This window comes from Jatropha curcas, chromosome 6 (assembly GCF_041381405.1).
Source record: "Jatropha curcas cultivar XTBG-Jc1 chromosome 6, XTBG_Jcur_1.0, whole genome shotgun sequence".
Lineage (NCBI taxonomy): Eukaryota > Viridiplantae > Streptophyta > Magnoliopsida > Malpighiales > Euphorbiaceae > Jatropha > Jatropha curcas.
Genome location: NC_143156.1, coordinates 5,502,172 through 5,523,756, shown reverse-complemented (window position 1 = coordinate 5,523,756; position 21,585 = coordinate 5,502,172). Strand labels below are relative to the sequence as shown.

Below are 21,585 nucleotides of genomic sequence, written 5' to 3'. Positions count from 1 at the left end.
TAAAATTTGCCCGCTTTGCGAGGCTATCACTTCTTCATAGCTATTAGGTTCAATGAGAACTGCTGTATTACATTTTTGATAAATGTCTTCTAAGGACCTGACACCTCTTACAGGAACATCATCCACAAGGTCATTAGAAAAAAAATCAGCAGTAAAATCATCATTATGGGACTTTTTATCTAAGGAATTTTTCAAGGAAAAATCATGGTGCAATGGGTTTAGATTTTTCCAATCAAAAATTGCTGCTTCATCAAATTTCACATCCCTAGATACAATAATTTTTTTTGTTTGCAGACAGAAAATTCGATAACCTTTTGTTGATGTCCCATAACCAATGAAAATACCCTTTGAGCTTTACCATCCAGCTTGCTCCTTTTAGTCTTTGGCACTTGATAAAAACAAATGCTGCCAAATATGCGAATATGGCCAACAGAAGGTTTAACTCCAAACCAAGCTTCATATGGTGTCAAGTTCACTAATGCTCTTGTGGGAAGTCGGTTGAGCAAATAAACCGAGGTGTTAACAGCCTCTGCCCGAAACTTCATTGGCATTTCTTTCTCCATTAAAAGACCTAGCCATCTCCATCACGGTCCTGTTCTTCCTTTCAGAGACATCGTTCTGCTGAGGTGTGTATGGAACAGTGAATTGATGTTCAATACCAGCTGCTTTGCAAAAATCAATAAATTGGCTTGAACTGTATTCAGCCCCATTATCAGATCTCAAGATTTTAATTATGAGATTACATTGATTTTCCACAAGAGCTTTAAACTCTTTAAAAACAGTAAAAACTTCACTCTTAAATTTGATAAAATATACCCAACACATCCTGGTATAATCATCAATAAAAAGAATAAAGTAATTGTTACCACTGAGGGAAGCAATTTTCATGGGTCCGCACACATCAGTGTGAATGAGATGAAGTTTTTGAGTGGCTCTTAAAGCTTGTTTTTTCGGAAACGGCATCCTCGCTTGTTTTCCAAATTGGCATTTCTCACAAATTTGATCGACGAGATTAATTGTAGGCATGTCTATGATTAAATCTTTTTGTTTCATCTCCAACAAACTTCTCTGATTGAAATGCCCAAACCTTTTGTGCCACAAGTCTGATTTACTCAAGGTGGTGCCAGTAAATGCATGCTCATCAGTTTCCTCCCAATTGATAAAGAAACTCCTCTTTTTCATTGTTATAGAGAACATTTTTTCTCCTGCAGGATTAAAAACTGTGCACTTCCGCTTTCTAAATTCAAAAGCATAATCTTTTTCCAGCATCTGTCCAATACTCAAGAGATTTTGGCTGATTTTAGGTATATATAAAACATCAGAAATTGTTTTTATACCTGATTGAGTTTGGATAGTAACTGAACCACTGCCTTCAACTTTAATATATTAGCCGTTACCCACCTTCACTTTAGATTTATAAGTTTCATCAAGAGTGCTGAATACAGAATCATCTTTGCACATATGATGAGTGCACCCACTATCAATAAGCCACAAATCACCTGCACCATCAATAGAGAAACAAAAAGCAACAACAGCTCGCTCTTCATATACCTCCGGTTCATCGTTGGAAAGACAGAAAGCCATAAAAGCTTGCTCCTCCTTCACATCTACATCATCCGCCACTTGTGCTTGCTGGGTTTGAACATCTTTCTTTGTTTTGCAGACCTTGGCAACATGTCCAAGTTGTTTGCATTTGCCACATACTGCATCTGGTCTCCACCAACAGAATTTTTCAAGATGAGTAGTTTTTTTACAATGAGAACAAGGTTGATATTTTTTCTGTTTGGACCCTTCTTTATTGCCTTTGTTCTTTTGGTTAGAACTCTTCTTGCTTTTTTCAGCATGCTGTTTATGCATAGAAAATGCCCCTTCTATGGTGTTGTCTTGCCTTAAAAGTCTTCGCTGCTCCTGTGCTTGAAGAGCACTCATCAATTCAGCCAATGAAATGTTATTAAGATCCTTGGACTCTTCTAGAGAAGAGATTTTTGACTCAAACCTCTCAGGAAGGGTCACAAGTACCTTTTCGACAATTCGACTGTCGGGGAAATCTTCACCAAGTAGCCTAATATTGTTGACAATCAAGGAAATTCTATCAGTATACTTGGCAAGAGTTTCATCTTCTTGCATGGTTATGGCCTCGAAACTCCTCTTTAAATTCAACACTTGCATTTGTTTTGTTCTATCGCTGCCTTGATATTCTTGTTTCAGTCTATCCCAAGCTTCTTCTGCAGTTTTACAAGCCATAATTCTGTAAAAAACAGCTTCACCAACAGAATTTTGGATAAGTGTTTTCGCCTTCGATCGTTTGGCTTTTTCATCTGAATTGTGCTTAATTTGAGTTAGAGTTGGATCTCCGGGTAAAGGAGGAATTGGTTTGTCTTCAGTAACGATTTCCCAAAGATCAAAGGCTTCCAAATAGCATTGCATCTTTACTGACCAAATTTGGTAGTTTTCACCTGTGAAAATTTCAGGAGGGTTGATAGAAAGGCTACTAGAGGCCATATTTTTGGGTGGCTGGTTTTGGTTTTAAAAGGTTGAGAGAAGAGGGATTCAGAGACGGTTTAAAAATTTGGTTTAAAAGGTTTAAATGTTTAAAAGGCATGTCCCGAAAGACCATGTGGCTCTGATACCACTGTTGAAACAATGTATCTGCTAAATTAATGAGAGTTTCAGCAGAAACAAATTTAAAAGATTAAAAAATATGAGAGGAAAAAGATATATTTTACTTCAATGTTATTGAGAATTTATACAAGTTGAAATAACAGATTCTCCTCAAATAATGGAATCCAAATAACACAAAATAATAAACTGAGATTCTAAGACTGGAAATTAGGAACTCCAGCAGTGTTATTGAAAACTGATAAAACAGAAAATATTTGATGAAACAAAATGCCAGCACTTCAACACATTACACTCAGGTGGTCTGGCGAAATTCAGGTCGTGTAGGTTGCGCTAGGGTTAGGTGTACCTCCGGAGGAACTTTGGTTACTTGCATGTATGATCCAGCTGGAAATATGACTAGATCAAATACGTTCTATTGCTGTTTATCTTATCTTTGTAGCTAGCTAGGATTTTCTATTGTTCTGCATTACCTTGGTTTAATCCATATTTAATCTTTTTAAGCAGGAAGTGGTAAAGAAGATGATGTCAGCTTAGTTCAATGGATGCGTCTTCTCTTCATCTCCTTTAAAACACGAGTGAGTTGATTTTATGGATTTTTGAAATTTTATTTTATTTTCAAATAAGTTTTGCTTAACCGAATTAATTTCACCTCATAACATTTCGCATTATATATCAGAAAGAATAAATCATGTGTTGAAGGTAGCACGGATTGACAGGTTGATGATTGGCCGTGGAAGTGAGATCTTAATCAAGGTGGTTGCCTATTGCTAAACTACTTTTCACTAAATCAATTCCTCTCTTTCGTCAATTGCTGGGTTGTAAGTTGGTATAGTCACTCTACTCAACCACCAGGGAACGGAAGGCCCAAACACATTCACTAACTAGTCTTTTAAGGGGATATTGCCCTTCCTCCTGGTTGGAGTCTGATAGTGTACATGAATTCCATTAAATATATATGCTATATTTACATGGTATCAATAATTTTGTTAATTTTTAAAATTATAATAGTAAGATTCTATAGCTTTGATTGGTCATAATAAAATAAAAGTTTCATAATATTATTAAATACTTTTCATTTGATAAACAAAGTTTTATTTACAAGCCATACTTTTTTTAATTTATTAGAGGTCTTTATAGACTGAAATAACATTACAGGCTACCCAACAGAAGGTGTTCTTCCCCTTAACTTACCAAATTAGTGAAAACAATTGTGGTCGGTAGGATTCCTCTCGCTCCAACTAGACCACTGCCAAACTACACTTTTAAAAAAATATATAAATAAAATAAGTTTAATACATACATGACAACGTCAACATTTGTAATGCACTTAGGAGTACAAGTCCTAAAAAATAAGTTGAGCAAAGGGACAATTTTTACTGGTGTGGGGTGGGTGATTCAACTGGAATTTTAGTTAAGCTATAGCATAAAAATAAATAAATAAATAAAAAGTTGCCTTACAGCATAGTTGGAGTTCCTCAGCAAAATACTTGGCTGGCCGGCTCCCCCTAATTCGACCGCTGACTACAACATCCTCAACCTCTTCATCTTTCTCTTTTCTTCATCCTCAACCTCGTCCTCCTCACCTACCACATCACTAAAGCTAAGGTGAGGATGGACGCCACACTTAACAATCGCGTTGTAATTGCGACGATATTCCCTATCCAGAGCGTAGAATTCAAAGACTGTCTTCTTGTTATCTAAAGGGACCTCAATTCTCTCGCTCCAAAACACCACATGTTCTGAATGAAGGACCAAACCATTGCTTGACAGTGGACATAAAAATTCATAACGCCGAGGTATAATCTCCTTAACCTGGAAATAACCTAGTTCTTTCACAGTATCGTTCGTGAAAATATAGACTGTGCAAACAATACATAATACACCATGCCAAACAGGGTCCACCAACTTTGGATCTATAACAACGCAGAGACCAAATTGCACCCTCTCGTGTTGTTTGGATGATGAAGACAAAGTCAGAGAATATCCACAGTTATTTTGATACATCATCGTTTGTGGCAGCTCATTCCCAGGGTAAAAAATGTACTGTACCAAGAAAATCGCAGTTATTTTGATAAAACCTACAGAGAACAGAAATTAATGGCATATATCTATATATATATAGCAGATGAAGAGGGAGAAAGGCATACCTTTCTAGTCGGCAGACGTGTGGCGAGTAAATGATCCACAAATTCATTACACTTACCCAAATCCAAATTGAAGCAATTAGCAAATGCAAATGTAACAATGTTGTCTAGTTGGAATAAGCTGGATGCTGATTTCAGACTAGTGCAATTATCTCCGTATATATTATGTAATTTCGAGACCGATGGAACCTCACTTGGTAAATATTTTAGTCTCTTACATTGTCTAAAACACAAATAACTCAGCTTAGATAGTTGTTTGATGCAATCAGGTATGCTCTCGAAATTATTCCCACCTATCAGTAACCATTCCAGTGATGAATCTGAACGGCAAAGACAGCTACGAAATTCTGATAGGCCACAAGATTCTAGCCTTATGACCCTCAATTGTCTCAACAGATTGACAGAAGACGGTAGTCCTTTGATACGAGTACCATCAAGACCAAGCTCTGTTAGAGATTCCAAATTCCCTATGTTTTCTGGCAATCTCTTTAGATTTACACATCCGCCGAGATAAAAGTACATTAGAGACTTCAGATTGCAAATGCTGTCTGGAAGACTTTCAAGCATTGTAGAATCATTCAAGTCAAGTAAGGAAAGACGAGAGAGAGACCCAATTGATGGGGGCACCTTTTCGATTCTAGTTCGTTGCAAAACTAGCTTCTCTACGTTACACGGGAACTCTGGAAACTCTGCAAGTTTTAAGCATTCAGAGGCCCTAAATTCCTTGAGACTTTTCAAATCAAGGAGGCTTGGTAAAGTGCAAAGACTATCGCATTTCTTTAGATGCAATCGAGTAAGCTTCCTTAAATATTTTGGAGAGGGAAACTCAACCAAACTTTCACAGTAACTCAGATCTAAAAACTCAAGTTTCGCGGCTTTAGACAAGTCTGGAATTCTTATTAGCTCCTTAGAGTGACTGAGATCGACGAATTTCAAATTTCCCAGTTGCTGTAATGAAAAAGAAGTGTAAGAATAAAATCATATATCTAAGGTTCACAAAAACTACCTGCAAAGAAGCATTCTAAATCCTACCTGAACTCCACTACAAAGTTCTTTTAGTTTGCTTCCACGCATGCAAAGTTCGACCAGATTCTCTACATAAGAACCCAGCGGCAAAGATTTTAAAGGGAATTGATACCAGTGGAGTAACCTTAGCTCTTCTGGCAGAAAACTGAGGCCTTTAGGAAGGTATACTTTGATTTTACTGAGTGAAGCATAGAACTTGAGAAACTTGAGATTATACATTTTCTCAAAGGCTGTAGGTTTTAAATTTAGCTCTTTGGCAGTAGACATGTTCAATGATATGCCTTTAATTGCTTCAGTCCCCTGAAAACAAATAGCCAAAATAAGTGCAAAAAGAAATCCAAAAGGTCATTAGAATTGAAGTTTTTTCTTAAAAAGTAGTAACATTTTTATAAAGCTCAAAATATATAACAATAATATTACTCAAATATATTGATTCTTGCCTCTGCTCTTGTGAATAGGTAATATATATCCTTGGGATCCCACAGCCACCCACGCTTTCCAAACTGTTTTTCCTCGCGAACAATATCCTTGCCCATTTGCTGTAGCAAGTCATGCATATGTAACTCATTCATTGTGATGGTGATGAGAGATCTATCAACGAGACGACTTATTCCAGATTTTGAACCAGGGACATCCAATAGATTTTCAACGCGATGTTTATCTTCTCCTTTAAACATGCATGCAATAGCAAGAAAGATTTCCTTTTCATTCTCACGTAGTCCATCATAACTTATTCTCAATATATGCTTGATTTTTTCCTCAGATACACATTTTAATGGTTCCAATTCATCTACCCATACTTCTTCACTCTTGCCATACAAATTGGAACCTAAAACTTTGAGAGCCAATGGAATGCCCTGAGCATGATCAATTGCCATATTGGACAACTCAAAATATCCTGTTCTTGGAAATTGTTGCTTGAAGGCATGCTTGCAAAACAGGCAGAGAGCTTCACTTTTATTTAATTTCTCAACTTCATATATTGTGGCACCAAAGTTCTTAAGCAATTGTCTATCTCTGCTTGTCATAATTATTCTACTCCCTTGACCATAATCAGCATGCTTTCTGATTAAAAGTTCTTCTTGCTGCACTAAATCATCCACATCATCAAGAACTATGAGAACTTTTTTTCTTGAGAGCCTACGTGTATCGAAAAGAGACAATGTACCATGATTACTTGAATTTTCTGCCCCTAATAGATCAGAAAGAATTTCCTTTTCTACATCAAACAATGTGCATTTTTCTAATCTTTCCTTAACATTTGCAACAAAACATCGGCTTGTAAAATGAACAGAAATTCTATCAAACACTTGTCTAGCAATGGTTGTTTTGCCGATACCGCCCATCCCCCAATTTCCTACAACTCGTACATCTGGCGACCCAAGGCATAACAATGACTCAACAATCTTGACTCGTGAATCAATTCCAACTAACCCATCATCATAAGCATCACTTGGATACACAATATTTAGTTTCTTCGAAGTATAGCTCACAATTTCCTTAATTAATTTGGAGTCAGACCTGGTTATATACATGGAAGGTACGACCAATCATCCACTAAAAATATAAAAAAATAGGTAACCAAATTTATAAAGAATACTAACTAGGTTTACAGTTAAAATAAAATTCAGGAATCATATAAACATAAAATAATAGAACAAGGACAATTGTACTTGCTTAATGTTTTGTGAAACCAATCCTGACATTTCTGAAATTTCTCTAAGAGCTTGGCACCAACTATCAACCTTGTGCAAATACTCCGGTTCTTCTCTATGCTTAGCTATGGCATCCCCAAATTTAAAGTAGCACGGGTTGACAGGTTTGATGAATTAAACTCTACTCAACCACCAAGGAACGGAAGGCCCAAACACATGCACTAACTAGTCTTTTAAGGGGAAAATGGCCTTCCTCCTGGTTGTAGTCTGACAGTGTACATGAATTCCATTAAATATATATGCTATATTTACATGATATCAATAATTTTGTTAAGTTTTAAAATTATAATAGTAAGATCCTATAGCTTTGATTGGTCATAATAAAATAAAAGTTTCATAATATTATTAAATACTTTTCATTTGATAAACAAAGTTTTATTTACAAGCCATACTTTTTTTAATTCATTAGAGGTCTTTATAGACCGAAATAACACTACGGGCTACCCAACAGAAGGTGGTCTTCCCCTTAACTTACCAAATTGGTGAAAACAATTGTGGTCGGTAGGATTCCTCTCACTCCAACTAGACCACCACCAAACTACACTTTTAAATTATTGACAAATAAAAAATATATATATAATAAGTTTAATACATACATGACAACGTGAACTGTAACGCCCCAAAATTTTCAAATCTTAAAATGATATTATTTTATCGGGTCATGAATGGTGCTACAGAAAGGGGATAATATTTTATTTAGATCCGAGAAAGATATTGAGTATGATTAACTATAAACGGGTAGTGATTTACCAGTCTATGAATAGTACCACCGGTCTGTGAATAGTACTACCGGTCCGGGAGTCGGTATTATTTTGGTCCGGAAAAATTACTATATATGTTTTATATTTTCTTTAATATTTTTGGAGTATGTATGCATGGTTTTTATGGGTAGAAAGTAAGTAATGAATATTTTTGGAGAATTTAGATAATTAGTGAATAGTGAATTATGATGCTTTATTAATTAAGGAAATTTGAGGGATTATTTTTATGGAGTAATTTGAGAAATTTGTGGAGATAAATAATATTGTGAAAGAATTGAATTGGAGAATATTTTTAGCCATTAGATGAGCTTAATCTTAGCCATCCAATTATGGGGAAAAGACCAAAATACCCTTTGATCACTTTATAAGGTCAACTCCAATTATTGAGCAACCACTTTTTCTCTTCTTCTTCTTCTCTTCAACGCCACTTCCTCTTCTTCTTCTCTTCTTTGTTTTTCTTCACTTCTTACTTGTTAAATCCACCAAATTAAACCCACCCAACTTGATTTAAGTAATTAATCTTAGAGAATTAACTTGAGAAGTGATTTGTGGTGATTATTTTCAGGAAATTTGGAGATTCTCTACTTAAGCCAAAGGTTGGGGAAACCTCTACCATGGAGTAAAGGCAAAGTTAGAGCTTAGAAAGATTTAATTTAAGCTTGCTAAAGCTTATTTTTAATGTTAGTGTTCATAAACACACTTACCTTACTTGAATTTTTGATTTTGTGCATTTATGCTATCATACATGTATTTTGGGATTTTGTATGAAATGATTGATTTGTTGAACTTTGGTTGCAATAACATGCTCTTGGGTGATGTTGATGAGTATTTAGTATGTGGTAGAAATCTCTACCTTGTATCTTTGTTGTTCATGTTCTTTTCATGGTTCAAGTAAGCTGAATTTTGGAAAAAGTGTTATTGGGTAAGATTAAGGACTAGTTTTCGACCATTTCTATTTTCCATTTGTGTCTGAGTCCTTCATGAAAGTTGTAGTTCTACTTCTTAGCTTTCCAACCCATCCTCTTGGGTCTAATTTGGAGATATATAGCTCAACTTATGGCTGAAACACCCAAACTGACTTTGTTGTGTCGGGCCACATGCATAACTGAATTGAGTGCCAATTTTGACCACTATAATGACAAGATTATGTTCTGAGTTCTTCATGAGAGTTGTTTCCCTGTGTCTTGAGACTTCTCTGGTTTTGGATTGGTTTAATTTGAGTGTTTGGTGAAGTAGGAATTTAATAAACATTGGACTTAGTTCTGCTGAATCGGGTCTGGACTGTTGGTCTGTGTTCGTAGCTTTTGTTTACCATCTTACACATTGAACTGGGCTGTGGTCCCTTCATAATAGTTGTAGCATTTTGTCTTAGCTTTCTAATGAATCTAATTTCGTTCAATTTGGAGACCTATAACTCAAGTGATGTCTTAAAAACACAGCAAAGGTCAAGGTTATTTTAATGCTGGAAATTTCCTATGCCTTGACTCATAGGTTTATTTGGATAAATGCATGTATGAATCATGTGTGATGAGTTTCTCTTGATTATTTGTATGTTTGAGGATTGATTTGACAAAAAGAAGATATAAGGTTGAAAAGTGGTATTGTGGATATGTTTAAATGGATATAAATGGGAAAAATTGTTGGAAATCTTGGGATAAAGTGTGGAATTAGTTTAGATAATGCATGATGAGGATAGAAATGGATACCATGGTGCATAAGAGTTATGTTAGTATGCTTGGTTGGAGAAGGAAATTCCTCCCCTTGGTTTCATTAAGAGGCCAAACCACTATAAGTATGACATAAGTATGATTATTTTGATAACTTTCATATGTTTAGAGTTTTTAAAAAAAAAATGGGTATTTAAGGTGTATGTGCTTTGAATTTTGCATAAGGAAAGTATGATAAATTTCATTATGATGTTAAGAAAGTTTTAAAAGAAAAGGAATTGATGAGAAATTTTCCTATATATATATATATATATATATATATATATATATATTTGAAATATTTCCTTTGAAGAATGTGGAAATTTTTGTAAGTTGTAAGTTGAGAAATTTGAAATGATGGGTATTAAGTAATGAAGAGTTTTTGATTAAGAATGATTGCTTTTGTGAAAGAATGATTTTGATTTGGGCTCTACTATGCATGATTGAAACGTGGTATGATGCGATTGATTTTGTTATGTGAAGCTATGATCATATGCTAGGGTTATCAGCCCTTATAAATAGGCGGACGCGCTTATTTGTGTGATGGGGGTAGTGCTTTCATAGGCCACGGTGGTGCTTTCATGGGCCACGATTGTGTGATGGGGGTGGTGCTTTCATAGGCCACGGTGGTGCTTTCATAGGCCACGATTGTGTGATGGGGCCGGTGCTTTCATAGGCCACGGTGGTGCTTTCATAGGCCACGGTGGTGCTTTCATAGGCCACGATCAAATCTGCTTATGTTCAATCTGTATTAGTACGAGCCTTAACTAAAGAATCAACATATTTGTATTTATATTCGTCTTATTGCTTTCAAAGTATTTGAATTAAACGAATGAGATCATATAATGTTAGTCAACCTTACTTTGGAAATTAATGATTATGTTATCAAATGAATTTTCAAAGCATGATATTCAGGTACATGTGTATTGGTATAATAAATGTGCAAGTAATGATTTAATAAATGTAAATGTAATTTGATATTTCTTTATGTTATTAATTAATAGTTTATTTGACATTTCTTTTGCTATAAATGTACATGTATGTTGAAATTTAATGATTTTATGTCATTTGTGTTTTAAGTAAGTTGTCATCACAACTTTAATAAGTATGTGAATTATGAGCACCACTGAGTTTTATACTCAACGCGTTGATTTATCACGCGCAGGTTAAAGACTGTGGTTGCTGCTCGAAGACTAGAAGAGTAGCATCAGAGCAGAAGTGACTATTGTGGTAGTAGTAGATTGAGGTTTATGTACTTAAGAATTATAGCATGTATAAGTATTATATTTTCAGAGATTGTATTATTTGAATTATAACTTAAGCATGTAATTAGTAATTATGTTGGTGTCTATATTCGGAGATAAGCATAAAATTCATTAAATGATTGAATATAAATTATTTCAAGAGCGTTGGTATGATTAATTTATTAAGACTTGATATATATACTGAATGCAATTACTTGATGAATATTAAAATGCTATTGAGGATTTATATAGTTATGAAAATATAGAAATGTTGTTGTGTTATGATGATTATTTGGAGATGTTGGGAGTTTGGAGTTTAATTGGGAGTGTTTTGTATTCACATGTTTGGCGAGTTCAGTTTTTAAAAAGGGAAATTCTTACATTATTTATGTAGGATTTGTCCCAATCTATTTTTCAAAAAAAAAAAAAAAAAAAAAAGAGATGAAAACGAAATGAAATGATTATCTATAAAAAAAAAAAAAAATTACTCGCTACACTTGTGAATACTCAATTACTTCTAATTCATAATCTTATTTAATGATTTGTATGTTAAGTTAAAACGGTGTCTCCGGCACCGAATGTGACATCCGTAGTCGGGTCTCACGGGACTGGGCGGAGGGTGTTACATGAACATTTGTAATGCACTTATAAGTACAAGTGGTACTAAAATAAGTTGAGCAAAGGGAAAATTCTTACTGGTGTGGGGTGGGTGATTCAACTGGAATTTTAGTTAAGCTATAGCATAAAAATAAATAGATAAATAAAAAGTTGCTTACAGCTTAGTTGGAGTTCCTCTGCAAAATACTTGGGCTAGCAAAGGTTGTGTGTTCCTTGTCTGTAGTAATTTTATACAAGAAAATAATTAAACAAGTGAAAAATGCACCATAGCTGAAAGTTTCTGTGCATTATAGCTTGGGACAATAGGAGTATTAATATTCAAACCAAATTGCATTAATTGATTCACTTTGTCGTACACACCATATAAATTTTTAAGATAAGATTTAAATTTTCTTATTCAGTTATACGAGAATGAAACTAACATTGAAGAAAAAAAGAACTATTATATCAACTGAAGTGAATTAAATTTTCAGGCGAACTTTATCTGTAACTGTTATATCAGTATTTTAAAACTAAAGACTCTATCTAAATATCATTCTTAAGTTAAATTTGAATTAGTCTCATCCATATAAACGATATCCTGATGGAAACTAAAGAAAAAAGAAAACACCCATGAAGCAGACATTAGTGGTAAATACTTGGTTAAGAAATATCTAGTTTGTGATGGATAGGTTGCCTGTGACAGGTGATAATAATGTTTCATTTTGGGCAGTCCATGCTTTGAGCGGAATCTCTTTTCTTTAAGCCTGAAAATAGGTCAAGGAACCAAGAATTATTAGGACAATTCTTGATTAACATATGTGATGATCTTTTGGTTTTAAAATTGACCCGAAATGGACCAATGAAAATCGAATTAAAGAAATGCAGATAATCATAATTGAACCAACCACAGATACAAGAAAATAATTAAACCAACAGGTAAAAAAAAGATTCGGTTAGGCACTATAAAAAAACTAAATCCAAACTGTAAACCATTCAATTACCCCTATTAAAAACTGAATTGAAATCAAATCCTTAAAAATCGAACCAACTCATTGATTTGTAGAAAGAGAAATGAAACAGTAGTAATCTGTTGATGGAAAATTAGGTTGAACTAACCTGCTAATGAGTGAGGAACATCAAATAGTAGAGTAATAGCTGACCTAGATGAGGAAGAAGAGTCAGGAGGCAGAGCATAAGTAGTAGAGCAAGTGCTGAAGGTGGTGTTGGAGTTGATGTTATAATTGTGAGCTTAATTGTAGGCTTAGGAAATGGATCAAGATAGTGAGCTGTTGACTAGATTTATCAAACGAAGAGATTTGGGTGAACAATTTGTCATCAAACAAAGAGTGCATTGACGAGACCTAGTTACAACTTAAAAACATAGATGCAACTTAAAAGAAAAATGGCCAGCATTTTTTTTTATAGGTGTTCGAAATTCACTGGCCCAACTAATTCTGATTCACACCGAGCATGTACAATAAGGAGAGGAAAGCACTCCGTCCCGAATATTTAAATAGATTTCATACCTAAAATTAAGGAAATAATGATCACTGACATCCTATCTCACCATTCTTGCACTATTCGACCATTTTTATAATTTAAGTCCTACCCAATAGGCTATTTGGTAGAATATGAGGATTGGGGATGTGATAGGGTTTAGGTTGGTATTGCACTATTCGATCCAAACCCTACCATTGACATCCCTATTTGGATTTTTTACTAAACCTTTATACCTATTTCCAATTTTTTTTTTTTTTCAAACACCCATATATCTCTCTCCTTTCCAAAGAATTCAAAAAAATTTTTTTTTCCCATTTTGTTTGGATTCCAAAAAGAAATTCCTAGTCAACTCGCAAGCCTGTTCATTATAGTTAACAAGTCTATGATCTTGAATTCAAATTCAAATGTAATGAATCACAGTTTTTCAATTAAAAATTGTAAATAGGCCGAGCTCAAAATTGAGGTCTTTTTAAAAGGAGCATAGTCCACTATAAGCTCAAACTTGGCTCTTTTTAAACAAATCAAAAACGCCAAGGACTACATTATTTTCCACAATGAAGCTCGAATGGCTGTCGGTTCAGGAAATTTAACTTGGAACAGTACATTATTAGCAATCCATTCACTAAACCATGCTTGTCAAGGCATTAGTGATTGCAGTGCGATAAAGTCTGGCATGGAGCTGCGGTGAGCTAACCGCAGATGAAGCTGTTAAACTATGGATTGATGAGAAATCTTTACTACAGGAAAATATGTTGTCACTATACTCAAGTGGTTTTGTCATAGCCCAGCCCATGGTCAATATTGTCCGCTTTGGGGCTCCAGCCCGTACGAGTACCCCCTCACGGTTTTGTTTTCAGGCAGGCTTTGCAACCCGCCCAAAAGGCCTCAACCATGTTCTGGAACCACCCCTCTTATGTACAGGACCACCCCCTCGTACTTAACCGATGTGGGATTTGCCTAAGGTGTGCTGGCCTTGCCACATACACCCCCCCTTGGGGACTCAGCGTCCTCGCTGAGGTTTGCCCCACCACCGGCCAGAGGAACGAGGGTCGGCTCTGATACCAATTGTCATAGCCCAGCCCATGGTCAATATTGTCCGCTTTGGGGCTCCAGCCCGTACGAGTACCCCCTCACGGTTTTGTTTTCAGGCAGGCTTTGCAACCCGCCCAAAAGGCCTCAACCATGTTCTGGAACCACCCCTCTTATGTACAGGACCACCCCCTCGTACTTAACCGATGTGGGATTTGCCTAAGGTGTATGTGGCAAGGCCAGCACACCTTAGGCAAATCCCACATCGGTTAAGTACGAGGGGGTGGTCCTGTACATAAGAGGGGTGGTTCCAGAACATGGTTGAGGCCTTTTGGGCGGGTTGCAAAGCCTGCCTGAAAACAAAACCGTGAGGGGGTACTCGTACGGGCTGGAGCCCCAAAGCGGACAATATTGACCATGGGCTGGGCTATGACAATTGGTATCAGAGCCGACCCTCGTTCCTCTGGCCGGTGGTGGGGCAAACCTCAGCGAGGACGCTGAGTCCCCAAGGGGGGGTGTATGTGGCAAGGCCAGCACACCTTAGGCAAATCCCACATCGGTTAAGTACGAGGGGGTGGTCCTGTACATAAGAGGGGTGGTTCCAGAACATGGTTGAGGCCTTTTGGGCGGGTTGCAAAGCCTGCCTGAAAACAAAACCGTGAGGGGGTACTCGTACGGGCTGGAGCCCCAAAGCGGACAATATTGACCATGGGCTGGGCTATGACAATTGGTATCAGAGCCGACCCTCGTTCCTCTGGCCGGTGGTGGGGCAAACCTCAGCGAGGACGCTGAGTCCCCAAGGGGGGGTGTATGTGGCAAGGCCAGCACACCTTAGGCAAATCCCACATCGGTTAAGTACGAGGGGGTGGTCCTGTACATAAGAGGGGTGGTTCCAGAACATGGTTGAGGCCTTTTGGGCGGGTTGCAAAGCCTGCCTGAAAACAAAACCGTGAGGGGGTACTCGTACGGGCTGGAGCCCCAAAGCGGACAATATTGACCATGGGCTGGGCTATGACAGGTTTGGCGAAATTCAGCTCGTGTAGATGTGCTAGGGTTAGGTGTAACTTCGGAGGAACTTTGGTTACTTACATGTATGATCCGGCCAGTTATGTTCTTCGGGGAGCGACCTTATTAAATTAAATTCTATTAATGGTTATTATACTAAGTTTGTTTTGTTGTATGCAGTAATTTTGATGATGGAATAATATTTTAGTTCACATGTACGTATTAATAATTAAAGAAACTATACGTGGTTGTAAAGATCTCGAGTTCGAATCTGATGGCCACTTTCAATTTTACCCTAAACTTTTCAAATAGTTACAATTTTACTCTAAATCGATCTTTGTATCTGGACACTCTGAACTTATCACCCTACTTGCAATTACACCCTAATTTGCTATTGCACTCTAAAAATAAATCACAGCACCCTGAACTTGTCAATCTGTTGCAAGTGCACCCTAAAAGTAAATTAAGATTGAAATTTTGATTAAAGTAATATAAAAAAAAATTGAACTCCATAACCAAGTATTTAAACCATAAATAATAAAATCAAACTCAAGTGTGCATATGATAAATAAATAAAATCAAGGTTGAATATTTAATTTTAAAATTGACCAATTTTAAGATGCAAAAATAATGAGTTGAATATTAATTTAAATTATGGTGTAATTGTAACTAGTTGATAAGTTCAAAATGTTCAGAGTATAAATGTCGATTTATAGTGAAATTTCAACTACTCAAAAAGTTCAGGGTGAAATTACAGATTTGGCCTTTGATTTGATATCCTAATAAACATCTTTTTGGTAACTTAATTGAGATTATCAATTGAAGATTAATGGCTAATTGGCTATAGCAAATCTTCTAATGAAGAATTTTTAGGGTTACTTCTCAATAGTCAAAGTATTGTATTAATGGCTTAACCCAGAAACTTGTGTTAATGGTTTGGCAAGTGGTTTGCACTGCCAAAGCATAATTAGTCTATTTAAAGACCAATAGGGTTACTTGCTACCCACATAGTAGATCAGTTTCTAATCTTGTGACAAAAAGGCTGTTAATATTCAAATCAAATTGCATTAATTAATTCACTTTTGCTATATATACTATAAGTATTCACGGTGTGGTTAACTTTTTATCAATGATATTAGAACCAAAGTACACATTTATGAAGGAAACATTAGTGGTAAATTCTTAAAGCACCCTTAGATGTCTAGATTTAATTAATCTCACTCAATAGGATGGAAGTGTTTATATAAAAAAAGAGAGAGAGAAGATATTAAAATTTAACTCATAAATAATATTGTAAGAATATAATTAAATCAATTATTTGAGTAGAAAATATAATATATATATATATATATATATATATATATATATATATATAATTATTTAAATAAAATAGATATTTTCAAAAATTATCGAACTATCTTTATTCTGCTTTTTTTTTAAAAATTCATTAGAGACTTTCTATAGGCTGAAATAACACTGCATGCTACACAACATAAAATGTTTGACTCACCAACATAAGTTTTTTTTTTTTTTCCAATGGGGTTATTATTTTTTTTCTTTTGATCAGCAACAAAAAAAAAATTATTAGAATTAAAAATAAAATGAAAAGTTTAGCATTTTCAAAAATCTACCTCAAACCAATAAGGATATTACGTTTTATACAAGTCGCTGGATTCAAAGTCTAGAGTGCTAAAGACTTCACCATAGAACCTTTCAGTGGGGTTACTATTTACCACCCACATAGTTGATAATTCTAATTTTGTAACCAATGTAGCACGGAAACGAGAATGCAAAAATATAAAAATAAGAGGAAAAAATATCACCTACATAAATGGACAATAAAAATATCACATCTTGATGGAAACTAAACAAAAAGAAAAAGAAAACACCATCGAAGCAGACTATTAGTCGTAAACACTCCGTGAAGAAATATCTAGTTTGTGATGGATAGGTTGCCGTGACTGGTGATTGTAGATAGAGAGCAGTAGGCAACTTTATACTTGGACTAAAGAAACACAAACGATAAAAAATTTTCATTTGTTATCTAGAAGCCATAATTGAATTTTAATCGATTAGATTAAAATCAAATCCATTTATCAATGGATCTAACCTTTAAAAACTATATACAACTAGTGAATTAATCAACTGACTCTTACCGATTAGACCAGTTTAATCATTTTAGTCATTTCCACTCAGACTAATCCCTGTTGGTAATTTCTTTTATCTTTTTAATTACTCGAGAGGAAAATTTGAAACTCAATCTATGTTTTAAAAATAGACCAAACCAATAAAAAAAAATGACATTATTATTTAAATTTTTTATTTCAAAAAGACAAACATCTCCTTTTCCATCCGCTCTTATCTACGTTGGTGTGTGATGATTTATAGTAAGGTTAATAAATTATAGTGGAACAATAATGAAAGCAATAAAGAAAAACAAAGATAATGCAACAAAACTGGCAAACCATGTTCGATTACGGCCTGTAAAAAATTTTTAATTTCTCAAAATAAAACTTTTGAATCCTCGATAAGAATATTTAAAAAATGAGTCTTTTTTGCAGATTTGGCAAATACCCAGACGCAAAATGAAGAGAGTCTGAAGAAACTAAACTGAAACAACACGAAAAAAAAAAAAAAGAGAATAGACAATTTCAGATTTACCAAGATGTGATTTTAAAATAAATCACTCGAAACAAAATCACCATGCAGAGCTGAGGTTAGAGGAGGAAGATATAAGATATTTTTTGCATTATTAATTTTTCTTATTTTTTGGAATTAAAAAAATAATTAATGACATTTATTCATCTGGTCTATGTAGGCCCATAGATGGAATCTAGATAAGTATTTTTCTTTTTTAATTAATTGAAAGCAAAATGGAATATATACAATAATGTAATGCACAACTATTGCACTACTTGTCGATCATTTGTGAATTGGAAATATCTTTACTCCTTTGTTTGACTTTGCATTTCTTTCTTTTTGCAAGTTTCTATATTTTACTATTTCACATTCCAGATTATGTGATATCATCCATTTATAAAATATAATTTGAACCATAATTAATTTTAATTGCTTTACCATTAAGAACAAGTAATGTTAGCCACATCACTAACACAACTTTGTTAATTAATTTTTAAATTTTGATTTAATTTTCATGTCAAACCTAAGTGGGTTATTTTTATTTATGAATTTTCAGAAAATATAGATGATTTTGCTTTAAAAGAAAATCAAACATCTAATTGTAATTAATAAATTTAATGTATTAAATTTGGATCTAATTTTGAAGTCAAACCCCATATGGGTTATTTCTATTTATGAATTTTCAGAAAATATACATGATTTTTCTTTTAAAAAAAATTAAATAGATAGTTGTCAATTTGGTATGATTTTGTTAGTCTTTTGATTATATGAGGAGTGGAGGTTTTCAGTTCGAATATTCTCTATCACGAGTTTTTATTAAATTTGATTAGTCAATAGGAGGGCAACTTTTGTTGTATAGATTGCAATGTTATTTCCGTGTCCATGCTATGTAAAGTGACACCATAAGCATTGACTTTTCTCAATCAATTCCTCTACCCATTACAAGTTTTTTTCCAATTTGAAGTCATCATCCATATCTAATTTTCCAATACCATACGCCTATAAACTCCAATCTTACATGTTACCAATTTTCATCAATTGCCTAACCTCTTATTTTCCATCACAAACCAAAAACGATGTTGTCCAAAATTTTATTACCCCTCATTTGTCTAATGAGTGTAGCCTTAATAATTCCCTCACATGCCCAAGACTCACCTCAAGACTATGTTAATGTCCACAACACAGCTCGAGCGGCCGTGGGAGTTGATCCGGTGACTTGGGATAACACGGTGGCAGCCTATGCACGAAATTACGCGAATCAACGCATTGGCGACTGTAGACTTGTACATTCAGGCGGACCTTATGGCGAGAACCTAGCGGGGAGCAGCGGTGACCTTTCAGGAACCACCGCTGTGGAACTGTGGGTTGATGAAAAAGCGTTTTATGACTATAACTCTAGTAGTTGTGCTGCCGGAATGGTGTGTGGGCATTACACTCAGGTGGTTTGGTCTTACTCAGTTCGCATAGGATGTGCTAAGGTGAAGTGCAACAATGGAGGAGCTTTCATTTCTTGCAACTATGACCCTCCTGGCAACATCATTGGACAGCGTCCTGGCAATTACTTGCAACGCTCAGGGTTTTTTTTTTTACCCGAAAAGTTCTGCTTCTATCACTTCTCTAATTTTAGTATTAATTCATAAAATAGATAAATGTACAAAAATTCATTTGTATTTATCTGTTATTGAACTCCACAGTTATAGAACTTATGTACCTTTAGCGGTGTGTTATTATAGATGTAATAATTTTATGGACCCACTTTATAAACGTAATGTATTACAAATTGGGCCCGGTCTATGAAATATTTAAATGTGTTAAATTGGGGCCAAAGAATAATATACTTATGAGATAGTTAAATTTTTGTGATTTATGCTTACTATAGGCCTCGGTAGCCTTAAACTTACCTAGGTCCTAGTGTCGGTCCGGCCTCTGGAAACGGATCGTGACAAATATTTTTTAAAAAGTAAATTTTCAAAAATTTTAATTTAAAAAATATTTTAAATTAAAATATTTAAAATTTTAATTTAAAAAATAATATTTTATTAATATATTTAAACTATTCCATCGAATATTGGTATTCTCCTTCCTAAACTTCAGCAAATACGAATATGGGGAAACAATTTTAGCGGTTGGATTCCTGTTTCGTTATCAAATGCTACGAGAATTGAGCACATCGATTTAGCACGTAATAGTTTCACATATCAACTTTCGAAGCCTAAACAAACTTTCTTTTCTGAGCTTGGAAGAAAATAATCTTGGGACCAAAGAAGGTGATAATTTTTGAATTTTATTACTTCTTTGCTCAGTTGTAGCTATCTGAGAACTTTGGATTTGTGTGTCAATAGGCTAAAGGGGGTTTTGCCAAATTCGAAAGCTAATCTATCTTCATCTCTCTAATTTCTGGGAATTGGGCATAATCAAGTATATGGATGCCTTCCAGAATGGTTTTGTGCTCTTGTTAGCTTAACAACAGTGGGTATACAAGCTAACCAAATGTGTAGAAGTAAATTGAATAGAGAATAAAGAATTGCTAAACATTCCAATTTAAAACTCTTTCTTCATTATTTTTAATTCAAAAAAAAAAACATAATCATGAATTTGGATAAAAAACTATTGACCCAAAGACTCAAAAACTATAGAATTAATGCATACCGACCACAGTCCACTGTACCCAGAGACTCTCATAATTAGATGAAAATATTTCAACTTTCCTGGAAATTTCCAATTAAAGGAAATCATTTATCTTTAGATAAGACAAAAATTTGGGTTTCTACCTTCTCAATAAATCATTTTCAAAAGAAAAAAGAAAAAAAAAGCTAGCTTTTGCTTTATAGACTTTGCAAGTCAAGTCTTAGCACTAATAGTCAAATTCATATTTCTATCGGTCGGTCATCTTGCATACAGAAATTACCACATCTCTTTCTTTTTCTTTTTGCTTTTTCTAGGGGAAGAGATGACTATGTCTCCTTGATATCAAATTGACCAACAAATTCATTAAGCGTTTAATTTGTAGAATTAGCAAAGGTTGAGTATGATATTTCAACATATTAAATAGGAATCATTGCAAATAAATCAAATAAAATTCAGTGTTTCTATAGTCAAATTTTAAAATTTAGCACCATGTAGTATATAGTGTTGCACATGCATATTTCTCATTATAGGGATTATGTTTCTCGTTAAAAAATTTTAACGAAAGAGTTTGAACATGAGACTTCTCACTTCTCACATAAATAAGAAAATCAATCAAACCACCACGTAATTAGTATTATCTCATTTTCTTTGTTCAATTTAATTAAATATTTTGTATAAATATTAACTTACACGCATTGTATAAATTTATTGTGCATAAAGACGGTAGCTTGTATTGTTGTCCCTCTTGAAGTTTCTTTTGAGATTCAGAGGACAAGTTGATTTGGTTTAATATTTAAATGACTATGTTTTTTAATCCATGCTATAAAACTAATGAGTTTTTTTTTAAAAAAAATATGGTGGATTATTTAAGGTAAACATAATAGATTCAAGAAATGCATATGGGCCAAGTGGGAGACTGTTGGATTATTTAATAATTTGTATGTGGCCCATGTGATTAAAGGGCT

At 34.5% G+C, this 21,585-nt stretch overlaps 1 protein-coding gene, 1 long non-coding RNA gene and 1 pseudogene across 3 annotated transcripts; 2 read left to right on the top strand and 1 right to left on the bottom strand.

Annotated features, from left to right (window-relative positions):
• Positions 1-3,644: 3,644 nt before the first annotated feature.
• On the bottom strand, positions 3,645-7,300 carry LOC149495381 (disease resistance protein RPP2B-like). 2 transcript variants are annotated; one of them, XR_016321151.1, is made up of 4 exons: positions 6,233-7,300; positions 5,799-6,092; positions 4,081-5,714; positions 3,645-3,876 (listed from the first exon to the last, which is right to left on the bottom strand). XR_016321151.1 is itself a non-coding variant. In XM_089722378.1 (3 exons), the coding sequence occupies exons 1-3, from the start codon at positions 7,136-7,138 to the stop codon at positions 4,731-4,733; spliced, it is 2,184 nt and encodes a 727-aa protein (XP_089578504.1). In that variant the 5' UTR covers positions 7,139-7,300; the 3' UTR covers positions 3,883-4,730. The 2 variants fall into 2 exon arrangements, 1 of the variants encoding a protein (XP_089578504.1); XM_089722378.1 differs by lacking the exon at positions 3,645-3,876 and having other exon boundaries at positions 3,883-5,714.
• A 1,370-nt stretch (positions 7,301-8,670) lies between these two features.
• LOC149495380 (uncharacterized) lies at positions 8,671-11,327 on the top strand. Its single transcript, XR_016321465.1, has 2 exons — positions 8,671-8,948; positions 11,140-11,327. It is a non-coding gene; the product is annotated as an uncharacterized LOC149495380 (long non-coding RNA).
• A 7,642-nt stretch (positions 11,328-18,969) lies between these two features.
• LOC149495379 (pathogenesis-related protein 1 pseudogene) lies at positions 18,970-19,837 on the top strand (annotated as a pseudogene).
• Positions 19,838-21,585: the final 1,748 nt, after the last annotated feature.

What these genes read in the sequence shown, in the direction of transcription:
- LOC149495381 (XM_089722378.1), bottom strand. Translation starts at nt 7,138, where the DNA reads ATGGGCGGTATCGGCAAAACAACCATTGCTAGACAAGTGTTTGATAGA. An exon ending in ACCTATTCACAAGAGCAGAG is followed by an intron (nt 6,093 to 6,232) that starts GCAAGAATCAAT and finishes ATTTGTTTTCAG; the next exon opens with GGGACTGAAGCAATTAAAGG. An exon ending in AACTTTGTAGTGGAGTTCAG is followed by an intron (nt 5,715 to 5,798) that starts GTAGGATTTAGA and finishes TTTTCATTACAG; the next exon opens with CAACTGGGAAATTTGAAATT.